This window comes from Nipponia nippon, unplaced genomic scaffold (genome assembly GCF_047370975.1).
Source record: "Nipponia nippon isolate SJK-2023a ecotype South Korea unplaced genomic scaffold, ASM4737097v1 scaffold_22, whole genome shotgun sequence".
Classification (NCBI taxonomy): domain Eukaryota; kingdom Metazoa; phylum Chordata; class Aves; order Pelecaniformes; family Threskiornithidae; genus Nipponia; species Nipponia nippon.
The window spans coordinates 7,295,059-7,308,463 of NW_028262339.1; the positions used below are offsets into that span (position 1 = coordinate 7,295,059).

The 13,405-nt window shown below is 43.9% G+C and overlaps 1 protein-coding gene across 2 annotated transcripts in view; it reads right to left on the bottom strand.

Moving 5' to 3' along the window:
• Positions 1–4,470: 4,470 nt before the first annotated feature.
• LOC148055464 (ras GTPase-activating protein 1-like) overlaps positions 4,471–13,405 on the bottom strand; it is a 100,517-nt gene continuing 91,582 nt past the window's right edge. Inside the window, exon 3 of one of the 2 annotated variants that reach the window (XM_087760412.1) lies at positions 4,471–4,940. In XM_087760412.1, coding sequence (XP_087616538.1) covers positions 4,628–4,940 — 313 coding nt within the window. In that variant the 3' untranslated portion in view covers positions 4,471–4,627. The remainder of the gene's footprint in view (positions 4,941–13,405) is intronic. The other variant, XR_015705372.1, reaches the window with a different exon arrangement.

Here is a 13,405-nt window from a genome sequence, read left to right on the forward strand (position 1 = left end):
GAAGCCCAGCAGCTGGGATCCCTTGCTAGGGATAAGGCCATTGGCAAAGGGATTGGAAAAGGGGCAGGAGACGACTCCTGTTGAGTGTGAAGGACAGGTATCCCTTCAAGGAAGATCTTGCAAATTCCTGAAGCAAGTGGACCACCATTGAGGGAGGTATCCAGTATCTGAGGGAATTAGCTGAGGTGGAGGTGATCTACAGCAACCTGGACGACAACCAGGTATCCAAGAACCTAGATGAAATCCAGTGCATGCGGTCCATGTGGCAAAAGTTTGTACAAAGTGCACTGATGTCATATGCCAACATCCTGGCAATAATGAGCTGGACAGACATGGAGGCACCAACTATGGATGAATTGGCCAGCCAACTCCGAGAATTTGAAGAGAATCTCGCTTCCTCCCTATGGGCCTGCATCTCAGCTGTGGAGAAACTGTCCCAACAATTGTCCCAGCAATTAAAGAAGGATATGTCTTCCTCACCCATATCGACCAATGTCTTGGCTATTAAAAGTCAGCCTTTTTCTGCTCAAGGGAGAGAGTACTTCAAGGACCCAAAAGGGTACCAGTGGGCTTTTGGTATAGCTGCCTTGAGCACAGAGAAGATTAAACAGCTGTCTAGCTTGCCTGGTCGCTCAGAGGATCCTTCTGTTGTGGGGTTGCTGCAGGTTGAAAGACAGCAGATGCCAATTGGTACCAGGACGGTGCACCAGCAACAGTATCGCACCAATCGAGACTCCCTGGCTCCCATCCATAAGCTGATCCAGCAACTAGAGAGTCAAGGAGTGATCAGCAAGACTCGCCTACTCTTTAAGAGAGTCCACTATGGCCAGTGCGAAAATCTAAGGGAGAGCGGCAGCTAACAGTGGACTATCATGGCATGAACGAAGTCACGCTGCCAGTGAGTGCTGCTGTGCCTGACATACTAGAACTTCAATATGAACTGGAATCAAAGGCAGCCAACTGGTATGCCACAACTGATATCGCTAATGCATTTTTCTTGATCCCTTTGGCAGCAGAGTGCAGGTCAGTTTGCTTTCACATGGAGGGGTATCCAGTACACCTGGAATCGACTGCCCCAGGGGTGGAAACACAGCCCTACTATTTGCCATGGATTGATGCAGACTGCACTGGAACAGGGTGAAGCTCCAGAACACCTGCAATACATTGATGACATCATTGTGTGGGCCAAAACAGCGGAGGAAGTGTTTGAGAAAGGGAGAAGAATAATCCAGATTCTTCTGAAAGCTGGTTTTGCCATGAAACAAAGTAAGGTCAAAGGATCCGCACAGGAGATCCAAATTTTAGGAATAAAATGGCAAGATGGGCGTCGTCATATCCCAATGGATGTGATCAATAAAATAACAGCTATGTCTCCACCAACACATCCTCTGCTACCAAAAACAGACTATTGTGGTTTAACCTCAGCTGGCAACTAAGCCCCACACAGTCACTTACTTGCTTCCCCCACAGTGGGATGGGGGGGGGGGGAATCAGAAGGGTAAAAGTGAGAAAACTCATGGGTTGAGATAAAGACAGTTTAATAATTAAGAAAAAAAAAACACATTAAAAAATGTAAGGAAAAAAACCCAACAAAGAGAGAAGAAAATAAAACCCAAGAAAAACAAACGATGCTCACCACCAACCGACGGATGCCCAGCCAGTCCCCGAGCAACAGCAGCCCCTGCCAACCTCCACCCCCCCAATTTTATTGCTGAGCACAACATCATATGGTAAGGAAGATCCCTTTGGTCAGTTGGGGTCAGCTGTCCCAGCTGTGTCCCCTCCCAACTTCTTGTTCACCCCCAGCCTACTCGCTGGTGGGGCAGTGTGAGGAGCAGAAAAGGCCTTGATGCTGTGTAAGCACTGCTCAGCAGTAACTAAAACATCCCTGTATTCTCAACACTGTTTTCATCACAAATCCAAAACATAGCCCCATACAAGCTACTATGAAGAAAATTAACTCTATCCCAGCCCAAACCAGTACAGGTATCTTGCACTGCCACTGCATATCCACAGAAATTGAATAGAAAACTATTTCCCAGTCCTATGAAAGTGTGTGCATGCTGAACTGCTATGTTTGACACAAAGAATCATAGAATGCTTTGGGATGGAAGGGACCTTTAAAGGTCATCTAGTCCATCTCCCCTGCAATTGGCAGGGACATCTACAACTAGATCAGGTTGCTCAGAGCCCCATCCAGCCTGGCCTTGAATGTTTCCAAGGATGGGGCATCTACCATCTCTCTGGGCAATCTGTTCCAGTGTTTCACTACCCTCACTGTAAAAAATTTTTTCCTTATATCTAGTCTGAATCTACCCTCTTTTAGTTTAAAACCGTTACCCCTTGTCTTATCGCTACTGGCCCTGCTAAAAAGTCTGTCCCCATCTTTCTTATAAGCCCCCTTTAAGTGCTGAAAGGCTGCGATAAGGTGTCCCCGCAGCCTTCTCTTCTGTAGGCTGAACAACCCCAGCTCTTTCAGCCTTTCCTCATAGGAGAGGTGTTCCATCCCTCTGATCATTTTTGTGGCCCTCCTCTGGACCCTCTCCAACAGGTCCTTGTCCTTCCTGTGCTGAGGACCCCAGAGCTGGACACAGTACTACAGATGGAGTCTCACCAGAGCAGAGCAGAGGGGCAGAATCACCTCCCTCGACCTGCTGGCCACGCTTCTTTTGATGCAGCCCAGGATACGGTTGGCCTTCCTGGCTGCGAGAGCTAGCATCTTACTATCACATTTGTATTGCTTTCTTCAGAAATAAAAGAGCAGTAGCTGTCTCTTAAACTTGCTACGGACCAGTGAGAATTTAGCATAAATATATTCTGAGCAGAAGTGGTTTGTCTTTTCTTTGGTGTTCTAAGTGTTCTGCAAGTCTTATAAATAATTTTTAAAGATAAAATATGTGATAAGACATGCAGTCAGACTCTGAATAGAATATTGTGATATATTGATATTCAGAGCTTCATGTCTTAAAACACATTTTCAGTCTCTTAACTGACATCTTCTCACTTCCCTTTAAACTCACAAGAAAATTTTGAATTTTTTTTATTGTCTGGCATCCATGAGGGAGTTTACAATATGTAGATTATTACCAGCAGGATGTCCACATTTAAATTAAAATACAAAATATCTTGTTTACCGATAGAAAGTGATATGCTCATCTTCTCTGAGAACATTATAATGGTGAATTTGACCATCTTATCTTGTTCAGTCATTTTTTTACATTTTTTTGTGGAAAACTATGGTATAATACTAGTCTCTATGCGATTATATCTTGACTTTACTTCATTTGCCATTGATTTCTTACTGACAAGAATAAATTCAAATTATAAAACTCAGACATAAAATTCTGTCAGATAATATGGAATTAGCAAAAATTGTTTTTTCCTGAAAAAATAATAATGGAGTATGCGTTATCCTGAGTAAATTCAGAGTGCAGACACTTCCAGATCTATGAATTTCGGGGAAAAAAATATTTGAATTGAATCCCTACTTCATATCTAATTGAAATGAATAAGAAACTACATGGATCAAAACACCCTTTATATTTTTTAAAATTATTCACTCCCTAGCCCCAATAGCGTGCCTATTTATTTTTTCTTATTAAATAGTGCCCCCTGCAGCACGTTTTAAAGTTATGCAAATGTCTAAGTACAATACACTGACTAATTCTTAATACATCACAGACTTGGGATACTGTGCCAAAAATATATCATTCCAACAAACCTACATATCTCTGATCTTGATTTTCGACTTTACAGTGGCTTTAATGTTTCCCAGGCTGCAGTCAGCACCAAGAAAAGGATTTTTGCATTTGTGAGAAAGCTAGAGTCTGTAAAGGCGGCAAAAGCAAGATACATGCAAAGAAAGGAACCCTGCTCATTAAAGCAGTTTTAACCATATAATTTGAAAAACTACTGGATATACTTCTTTCTAGTAATAATAGCATGCATTTATATGGTGCCTTTCAGCCAATGGTCTCATTTAATAAGCATTAACTGTTTATTCCTATGAGGACGATACACATTATTAACACCATTTAAAATAGAATTTATTTTTTAATTATGCTTTTATTTTATGTAGGTGGGGTTTTTTTTAAATGTCAGTGTAGCTATATTTGGTGGGTTAACCTTGGCTGGATGCCAGGTGCCAAACAAGCCACTCTAGCATTCCCCCTCCTCAACTGGACAGGGGAGAGAAAATATATCAAAAGGCTCGTGAGTTGAGATAAGGACAAGGATATCACTCAGCAATTACCGTCACGGGCAAAACAGACTCGACTCGGGGAAATTAATTTAATTTATTGCCAATTAACCACGGATAATGAGAAATAAGAACAAATCTTAAAACACCTTCCCCCCCACCCCTCCCTTCTTCCTGGGCTCAGCTTCACTCCCAATTTCTCTACCTCCTCCCCCTGAGCAGCACAGGGGGATGGGGAATAGGGGTTGCAGTCAGTTCATCACGTTGTCTCTGCCACTCCTTCCTCCTCATGCTCTTCCCCTGCTCCAGCATGGGGTTCCACCCATGGGAGAGAGTCCGTCACGAACTTCTCCAACGTGATGCCTTTCCACGGGCTACAGTTCTTCACAAACTGCCCCAGCATGGGTCCTTTCCACAGGGTGCAGTCCTTCAGGATCGGACTGATCCAGTGTGGGTCCCCTTTGGGGCCACAGGTCCTGCCAGCAAACCTGCTCCAGCGTGGACTCCTCTCTCCATGGGGTCACAAGTCCTGCCCAGGAGCCTGCTCCATCGCAGGCTCTCCATGAGGTTGCAGCTTCCTTCAGGGCACATCCACCTGCTCCAGCATGGGGTCCTCCACGAGCTATAGGGTGGATATCTGCTCCACTGTGGACCTCCATGGGCTGCAGGGGTGATATCCCGCAGAAAGTGGAATTTTCCTCTGAGCAAAACTATGAACCACCTGTGCAATAAGGAGAAGGAGCTAAAAGATAAGAAAGTATTTGTTTTATTAATGAACTGTGGAAAACTAACAACTATACCCTTGAAGAGGAGCTAACAGACTGATAAAAGGCAACATCCTGGCGCCAAAGGCTGGATGATGGCCAAAGAAACATGAAGTCTGATAAAACTGCAGAAACTGGGTGAAACGTAAATGCGGCGAGGGGAGATCGCGACCACCGACTCAATTCAGGACCAAAAAGACTTGCCCCCCCCCACGTGAAAGGAGCATGCGTGCTAATTTGCATAGCAAGCGAGGCTAATTTAAATACAGTTAACCAATAGTGTATGAAATGTTAAACACCAACCAATAAGTGTAAATTTAGGCGGGTTTATACTAATCATGTAGCAAGATAAATATGCTGTAGTTTTGTACGGAGGTGTGCTAGATTTGTGGAACTGCCACCCAGCACCCATCTTTGCATAAATATGAAGGGAATAAAATACCTCTGCTGTGTGTGTTAATTGGCGTCTGCACATCGGGCTAATGACCCTGCATTTGGGACAACAAGGGGACACCCTGCATCACCATGGTCTTCACCAAGGGCTGCAGGGGAATCTGCTCCGTTGCCTGGAGCACCTCCTCCCCCTTCTTCTTCACTGACCTTGGTGTCTGCAGGGTTGTTTTGCTCACATATTCTTACTCCTCTCTCCCAGCTGCTGTTGCGCAGCAGTTTTTACCCTTTCTTAAATATGTTATCACAGAGGTGCTACTGACATGGCTGGCTGGCTCAGCTTTGTCCAGCAGTGGGTCTGTCTTGGATCTGGTTGGCACTGGCTCTATTGGACATAGGGGCAGCTTCTGGCATCTTCTGACAGAAGCCACCCCTGTAGTCCCCCTGCTACCAAAACCTTGCCACATAAACCCAATACATCATGACATCAGTTTCTAGGTTATGTATTTTTATTTCTGACATTTTCCCTTGTCTTTTATGCATAATTTGTCTTACACTGTACAGTCTCTTGTTCAAAGAGAACTTTTAATCTTTTATAGAGAATTGATAGTGCCTAATTCATAATATATTAAGTTCAGCCAAAGAAGAAAGACGTGCTGGGATGAGAAAAATAAGAGTCAAACAAATACCTGTCAGGAATGGTTTAGCTATAATTGGGGCCAGAACATTGACTAGGTGACCTTGTGAGATCATCTTTATTTTCCAGTCCCATTTTCTATTCTATGAAAAGCTCTGTCTGATGAGATGTCTTGTCTTTTCCATTCTATCATTCTGCTACATCAAAGATCAACATGAGTGTCCATACTGAAAAACTTGCCATTATACATACATGAAAAGGGATTACAAATGGATTGTTCCACAGACCTAGGATATGGACTTCATCTAAAAAGCAGCATAAATTGGATGACATTGAACTGTACAGTACAATATCGTGACTGCTTTCAATACCTTGTTAAAAGCTAGCTTGGGTATCTGTACAGTTAAGCACCACCTATAGTTAAGATGTTCAATCTAGAGGTTGGCCCATACATGCTACTGAAGTCTGCAGCATGGGCCTATCTATTTCTCCCCACAGATATATAAGCAAATGTCACTGAAGGAGTAAAAGACCTTTGTCTACAGAGTTTCCTAAAGGCTACAGGCAGGTTTCCTTACCATGCTGGTTTCATGCAGCCTAATTATAGATACTTAATTTTCCTTATGGTTTGTACAGTTGGTCAGTTTGGCTTTCCTAAGATTTTGAATTTTGCTGGACTTCATCTCTGCAAGTAAGATTTTACAGTGCTGAGCCCAGAGTGGTTCTGTGTCAGTCTGTTTCAGAGAAGAAATAACTTGTGAATCTTGATACCAGCCACTGGACCCAGGTATATATCTGTTTTATAAAGCTAGAAGTCACCACTCCTTACAGTTGTGTCGTTACTTCTTTACCTCTCCTTACAGTAAATTGATGTTTCATAGCAGGAATGCATAAACTCAACTTCAGGTATACCTCTGCTACAAGAACAGCAAGTTTGTAAGTGCCTGGAGGTCGTCTTTCCCCAGAGGTGCTTCTGTATATGTCAGAGAAGATGTAGCTAAATATTAATGTATTCTTATATTTTAGATACATTTTATTCACCTCCCAGCTTCAAATGTGTAACAGCACTTTGGTATTTTCATGTTAGTTTCATGCACCGATAAGAAGTCTGTTAACTCTGTGTCCTTTCTACAAGTACATAAAAAAGGAGCAGTGATGAATCTGCTGCAGAAGGAATTCCCAGATGAACCTAATCCTCCTAAGCAGAAAAGCAAACCTGATCTTCCTCTTGCAACTAGGAGGAAGAAGGGAACACAGTGTGCATCAGACAAAAGAACGATCCTTTAAGGAAGCTGCAGTAGCATAGGCCAAGGCAGGAGCAGGAGGCTTGGGTAAGCTGCAGACTACGTTTAGAGCAGAGATAGGAGATAAGCTCCTGACAAAGAGCAGAAGCTGAGACCAGACATGCTCAGCACAGTGAGTACATTTGAGTACCAGTGTGAGCAAAACTTTTAGGGAAAAAAAACGCACAGAGTCAACAAGTCCTGCAACCAAAAACCAACACAAAACATCATTAAGAACAAAGCACTGAGCTCAAAACCAGTGACATCATTGGTCCAGAGTTTTGTTTAAACAGGATTTAAAGGAAACAACCTGTGGGCTCATGGCAGCTCTGTACAGAATATGCCCCAGGCATATCACTGGTACCTGAACTGACTCAATAAAAGGTATCTCAGATATGCCTACAAGTGTTTCAGCCACATGTCACAGCTGCAATGTGTTTGCAGAGCTGGAAAGATTAGAGTTCTTTAAAAGATAAGAGTTAAAGAAGAACAGGCAGAGAAAGGATGAATGTGCTTTGAATACACATAAGACCCAAAGAAGAGTCCTGTAAGAGGACAACTCTCTTCAGCCAGAAAATAGAAATTATAAGGACTGACGAGAAACATGGGGAAAGGGAGTCATTATCTGTCTGCCAAAACTTGAAACAGGTAGCAAAAGTAATGTGGAGAGTCTTTCTCCCAGGTATGCCATAGACTGAGAGTGTCAGAAAAACCACAGGTTGCCTTCATGTATCCTTTCTATTATGAGTCACTAATCTTCTCCTGTTATGACTTCAAGGGCCAAATTAGAAATAGCTGTATTTCACCTTGAAATGCAACTACGAGGCATAGATATTTGTAACTTTTTTTTTGTGAGATTGTCACCTGATGCTACCTGAAGCTATGGGAACAGGCAGGTTTTTTTAAGGATCCTTGGTAGAATGAGAACTGGACACAGGGTTGTAGTTATAATTAGAGCTTTATTATTATATAAAGTTTTTAGCAATCAGCATAGCTTATCATTACACAGAATTTCTAGCAATTAGCATAGCTAATAGCTAGTCACCTAGACTTTTCAGCCACCTGGACCCTCTGCAGATCGGGTCAAATTCTCAATAATCAGCGTGTGATACAATAATCATAATCTAGACTCTGACTTTAAAAAGTACATGAGTCACTCAGTCCTCGGAGGAAAAAGAACAATGGAAGCATTGTCATGGTACTCTAGCCAATGGGTGAGTGTAAGAATGCTTCCCCGGGAAGCATGAAGGCCTTAGCAGTCCAGCTGCTGTTGCTTCAAAAACCTTTTGGATAAGCTGATACATTTATACCTCTCAGTTTGGGAGTTTGATCTTTACCATTTCCATAAGTTAGTGGATTCTGAAGAGGCTGCCAGACAATCAATATGCAAGGATTATGGCTGCAGGAGACAGCAAGCTGCAGATGGTAATGGCTGCATAATGATCTTTATCTCTTCCTGTCCATTGCATTCTGCCTATGTGTTGCTCTCGCTTTCACCTAATGGTGCTGCTCCCAGCATGCATCAGGCCTTAGCATGAGCTGTGTGTTAGCCAAAATCTGAACAGGAGTTGAGTGAACAGTCTCAGGAGGCATTCCTGACCACTGGGGGATCACGAGTTTTGCTGTCCAGAATATCTCATGTGCTGTTACTCTTCCCTGTTCCATAATGGGTGTCACCATATCCTGGCAACAATGCTGTACCAGGTGTCAAGAGCAGGGAGTACAAGTCACACCCCACCCCTTGACACCATCAGGAACAGAGAAGGATGCCAGTGGTGGTGGTACCGTCACCTCTTGCATACAGGTTAGTAACAGGGTCATAAAGAGGACTCCATGGCAATGGGCTGCGCATTGTCCAAAATCTGTTCATCTGAGGGGAGAGTAGATTACAAAATGTTGATTCTAGCATCTGATATACACAAAGATTTGAAACATGATATAACACAAAATAACATCATTCCCGTAGCTATAAGCAGCGTTAATATTAATAAAATGTGATGGGCCCATGATCCAAAGTCAGGTAGCCAGGACCAGAGATGAGACCAGTCAGCTGATAGGCCTTCTAATAAGGGTTGCTCTTGTGCTATTTGCTGAAAAGTATGAACATGTTGTTGAATGATGTTTATGTCATATTCAATTTGTTTAGATTTGTTAGCATAAAACCAACATAGAATCGTAGAATCGTTTAGGTTGGAAAAGACCTTTAAGATCATCAAGTCCAACTGTTAACCTAGCACTGCCAAGTCCACCATTAAACCACATCCCTACACGTCTTTTAAATACCCCCAGGGACGGAGACTCAACCACTTCCCTGGGCAGCCTGTTCCAGTGCCTGACTACCCTTTCAGTGAAGAAGTTTTTCCTAATATCCAACCTAAACCTCCCCTGGCACAACTTGAGGCCATTTCCTCTTGTCCTATCCCTTGTTACTTGGGAGAAGAGGCCAACCCTGCCTCGCTAAAACCTCCTTTCAGGTAGTTGTAGAGAGTGATAAGGTCTCCCCTCAGCCTTCTCTTCTCCAGACTAAACAACTGCTCCCTCAGCAGCTCCTTGTATGACCTGTTCTCTAGACCCTTCACCAACTTCGCTGCCCTTCTCTGGACATGCTCCAGCATCTCAATGTCCTTCTTGAAGCGAAGGGCCCAAAACTGAACACAGTATTCAAGGTGCGCCCTCACCAGTGCCAAGTACAAGGGGACAAAGTGGTGTTTAACAATACACATACACTTCCTTGTGATGCTAAAGGATAATCTAAAACCCAATGATTTTGAATGGTTAATTGTGATAGCAAGTCAATTTCAGATTGCAAATATTTTCATCTCTACAGTAGTGTTTTTGATAACTTCAAGCATAGCAGAAATATCTACAGTAGCTGTTTCAAGTTCAATAGTACCTAAAGTTGGAAACAATGCACATATAAATTGGTGGAAATTCGTTGGTCGCTCTACCAAGGGATTCATCACATTACACTTATTGTGTACAGGGTAATGGTTGTGTAAGTTAAATTTTTGGACTGAAATGCATAGGGAGCAAGATGTGCTATGGTACAAGTGTTAAAGGAGCAGCAGCTGCCCGAGCATTCACACACCATTCAGGAAGTCACACACACCCCACCCAAGACTTTAACTTCTAGGACCAGAGTCCCTTCGCAGCGGGCAGCTCCATTGAGCTAACAGGTGCCCCTTTTCGACTCCTCGCTCACACACACACTCACCCTCGGGCACTTTGTCTCCCCTCAGGCTTGACCTTAGGTTTCCCTGAAGCAGAGTCTGTGACACCATGTACGCCAGGCAAATTTATTGAGTGGTACAGTGGTGAAGAGCAGCTCGAGCTGGGTGCCTCTGGAGAGGGACCCTGAACAAAGAAATCCCTGGGCAATTATACCCTTACAGTCTAAGTTCCCCTCCCCTCATGCGACGGTTTGGTCCAATAGTAATATTTGGGTCTGGGGTCTTCTTGTTCCTTATTGGATCCTTTCCCTGTCTCCAGGCAGGACATTCCTTTTCTTATCTTAATAGTTGTAGCTTCTGCTGATGGTTGTGGCTACCTTATCTTCCTGGTTTTCACCAGTTTCAGGGCCTTCCTTCATGTAGCTACATAGGAGTTCAGCATATGGTCAGTGTATCTAGGTGAAAGTTCACAGCTTGCAGTCTAAGGCTTCAACAGGTCTTTGGATTCTTATTTGAGCTAGAAAGTGACTTCTACAACACAAGTACCTGCCCATTGTGGTGGCAGATTTTTGCAGGTGTTTGTGCCACAGAGCCAGAACCATGGTGTTAAAATGGTAGGCCAACAGTTTTGCCATAAGTTTTTGCAATATTGGCAAAGTAAACACCGTGGATGGGAAGGACAATCAAATTTCATTAAGCACATTTGGCTTAATAGGATTATCCAAAAGGGATGGTGACCTACATAGTCATCTGTGTCGCCTGGACCACGTTTCCTAGTTATTGGTAGTACTTAGCCAACCATTACTCTGCAAAGTATAATGTGTAGAATTAGGACCACTGAAATTGTAGAATCTGTCACAATTTGTATTGTTAACATTCCGTGTAAGATTCCAGAGTTTTAGGCTAGCAAAAATGTGATCAGTTGTTATTGCTGACTCATTATTGCAGGTCCATGAGGATTTCAGGTCAGAACCAATACAAACTTGTACTGTTACATTTAAATTGAAACCACATTTGGGTTTGATTGTAATACAGAGTGTAATCACAATTGCTTGTTTTTCCCACCCAAGTTGAATTTGTGCTCTGGGGCATTCTAATACACCACGGGGCTCTATCATAAAAATGCGCCTTATGGGTGATTTTAACTTCCTGGACATCAACTGGGAATATCATACAGCGGACACAAACAGGTCCAGGAAATTTCTGAAGCACGTTGAAGAAAACTTCTTGGTGCAGGTGCTAAGGGAGCTGACTAAGAAAGGTGCCCTCCTAGATTTGTTGTTTGTAAACAGAGAGGGACTCATGGGCAAAGTGGTGATTGGTGGCTGTCTTGGTCACAGTGACCATGAAGTAGTTGAGTTTCAAATCGTTAGCGATAGGAGAAAAACTGCCAGCAAAACTTCGACCCTGGATATGGGGAGAGCAGACTTTGGGCTGCTGAAGGAGCTAGTTAGGTCCCCTGGGAATCTGCTTTTGAAGGTATGGGGTCCATGAATGCTGGTCACTTTTTAAGAGCCATCTCTTAAGAGCGCAGGAGCAGGCAATTCCAAAGTGTCGGAAGTCAAGAAAGCAGGGCAGAAGGCCAGCTTGGCTGAACAGGGATCTTCTTCTAGAACTTAGGTGGAAAAGGAAAGCGTATGGACTTTGGAAGCAAGGGCAGGTGACACAGGAGGACTACAGAAATGCTGTTCACCACTGTAGGGAGAAAATTCAAAGCTCAATTAGAGTTCAAGCTGGTCAGCACTGTGAAGGACAACAAAAAGGGCTTTTTAAAATATGTTAACAGCAAAAGGAGGATCAGAGATAACATTGGTCCGTTGCTTGACGAGGTCAGTCACCTCACAAATAGGGATGTAGACAAAGCAGAGACGTTTAATGCCTTCTTCGCCTTTGTCTTCAACACTGATGATGGGCCCTGGGACCCCCAGAGCCCTGTGTTGGAAGACCGTGACTGGGGGAATGATAAACTCCCAGCCAGCCCTGAACTTGTTCAAGATTTGCTGCTCCAGCTGGATGCGCATAAATCTATGGAGCCCAATGGGATTCATCCCAGGGTACTGAAAGAGCTGGCCAATGTCATTGCGGGACCTCTCTCCATTATTTTTCAACGGTCTTGGGAGTCTGGAGAGGCTGGAGAGCAGCTCCATGGAAAGAGATCTGGGGGTTTGGGTTGATGGCAAGTTGAGTCAACAGTATGCCCTGGCAGCCAAAAGGGCCAACCGTGTCCTGGGGTGCATCAACCACAGCATAGCTAGCCAGTCGAGGAAGGTGATTGTCCCACTCTACACTGCGCTGGTGTGGCCCCACCTCGAGTACTGTGTGCAGTTTTGGGCGCCTCTATAAGAACGACATCAAACTATTAGAGTGTGTCCAGAGGAGGGCAACCAAGATGGTGAAAGGTCTCGAGGGCAAGGCTTACAAGGAGCAGCTGAGGTCACTTGGCTTGTTCAGTTTGGAGAAGAGAAGGCTGAGGGGTGACCTCATCGCAGTCTACAACTTCCTCAAGAGGGGCAGGGGAGGGGGAGGTGCTGATCTCCTCTCTCTGGCGACCAGAGATAGGACACGAGGAAATGGAATGAAGCTGCATCGGGGAAGTTCAGATTGGACATTAGGAAAAGGTTTTTCACTGAGAGGGTGGTCGGTCACTGGAACAGGCTCCCCGGGGAAGTGGTCATGGCACCAAGCCTGTCAGAGTTCAAGGACTGTCTGGATGATGCTCTTAGTCATATGGTTTAGTTTTAGGTAGTCCTGGGAGAAGCAGGGAGTTTGACTCGATCCTTATGGGTCCCTTCCAACTTGAGATATTCTATGATTCTAAGGTTGATGCTGATAATTTGGAGTGTTGGGGAGTAAGTATGCCACATTAGGTTAATATCAAGATGCTTCAGAAACAGAATCAGCTAACCACCCAAATTCAGCATAGAATCAAAGAATCATCGAATCATAGAATCATCAAGGTTGGA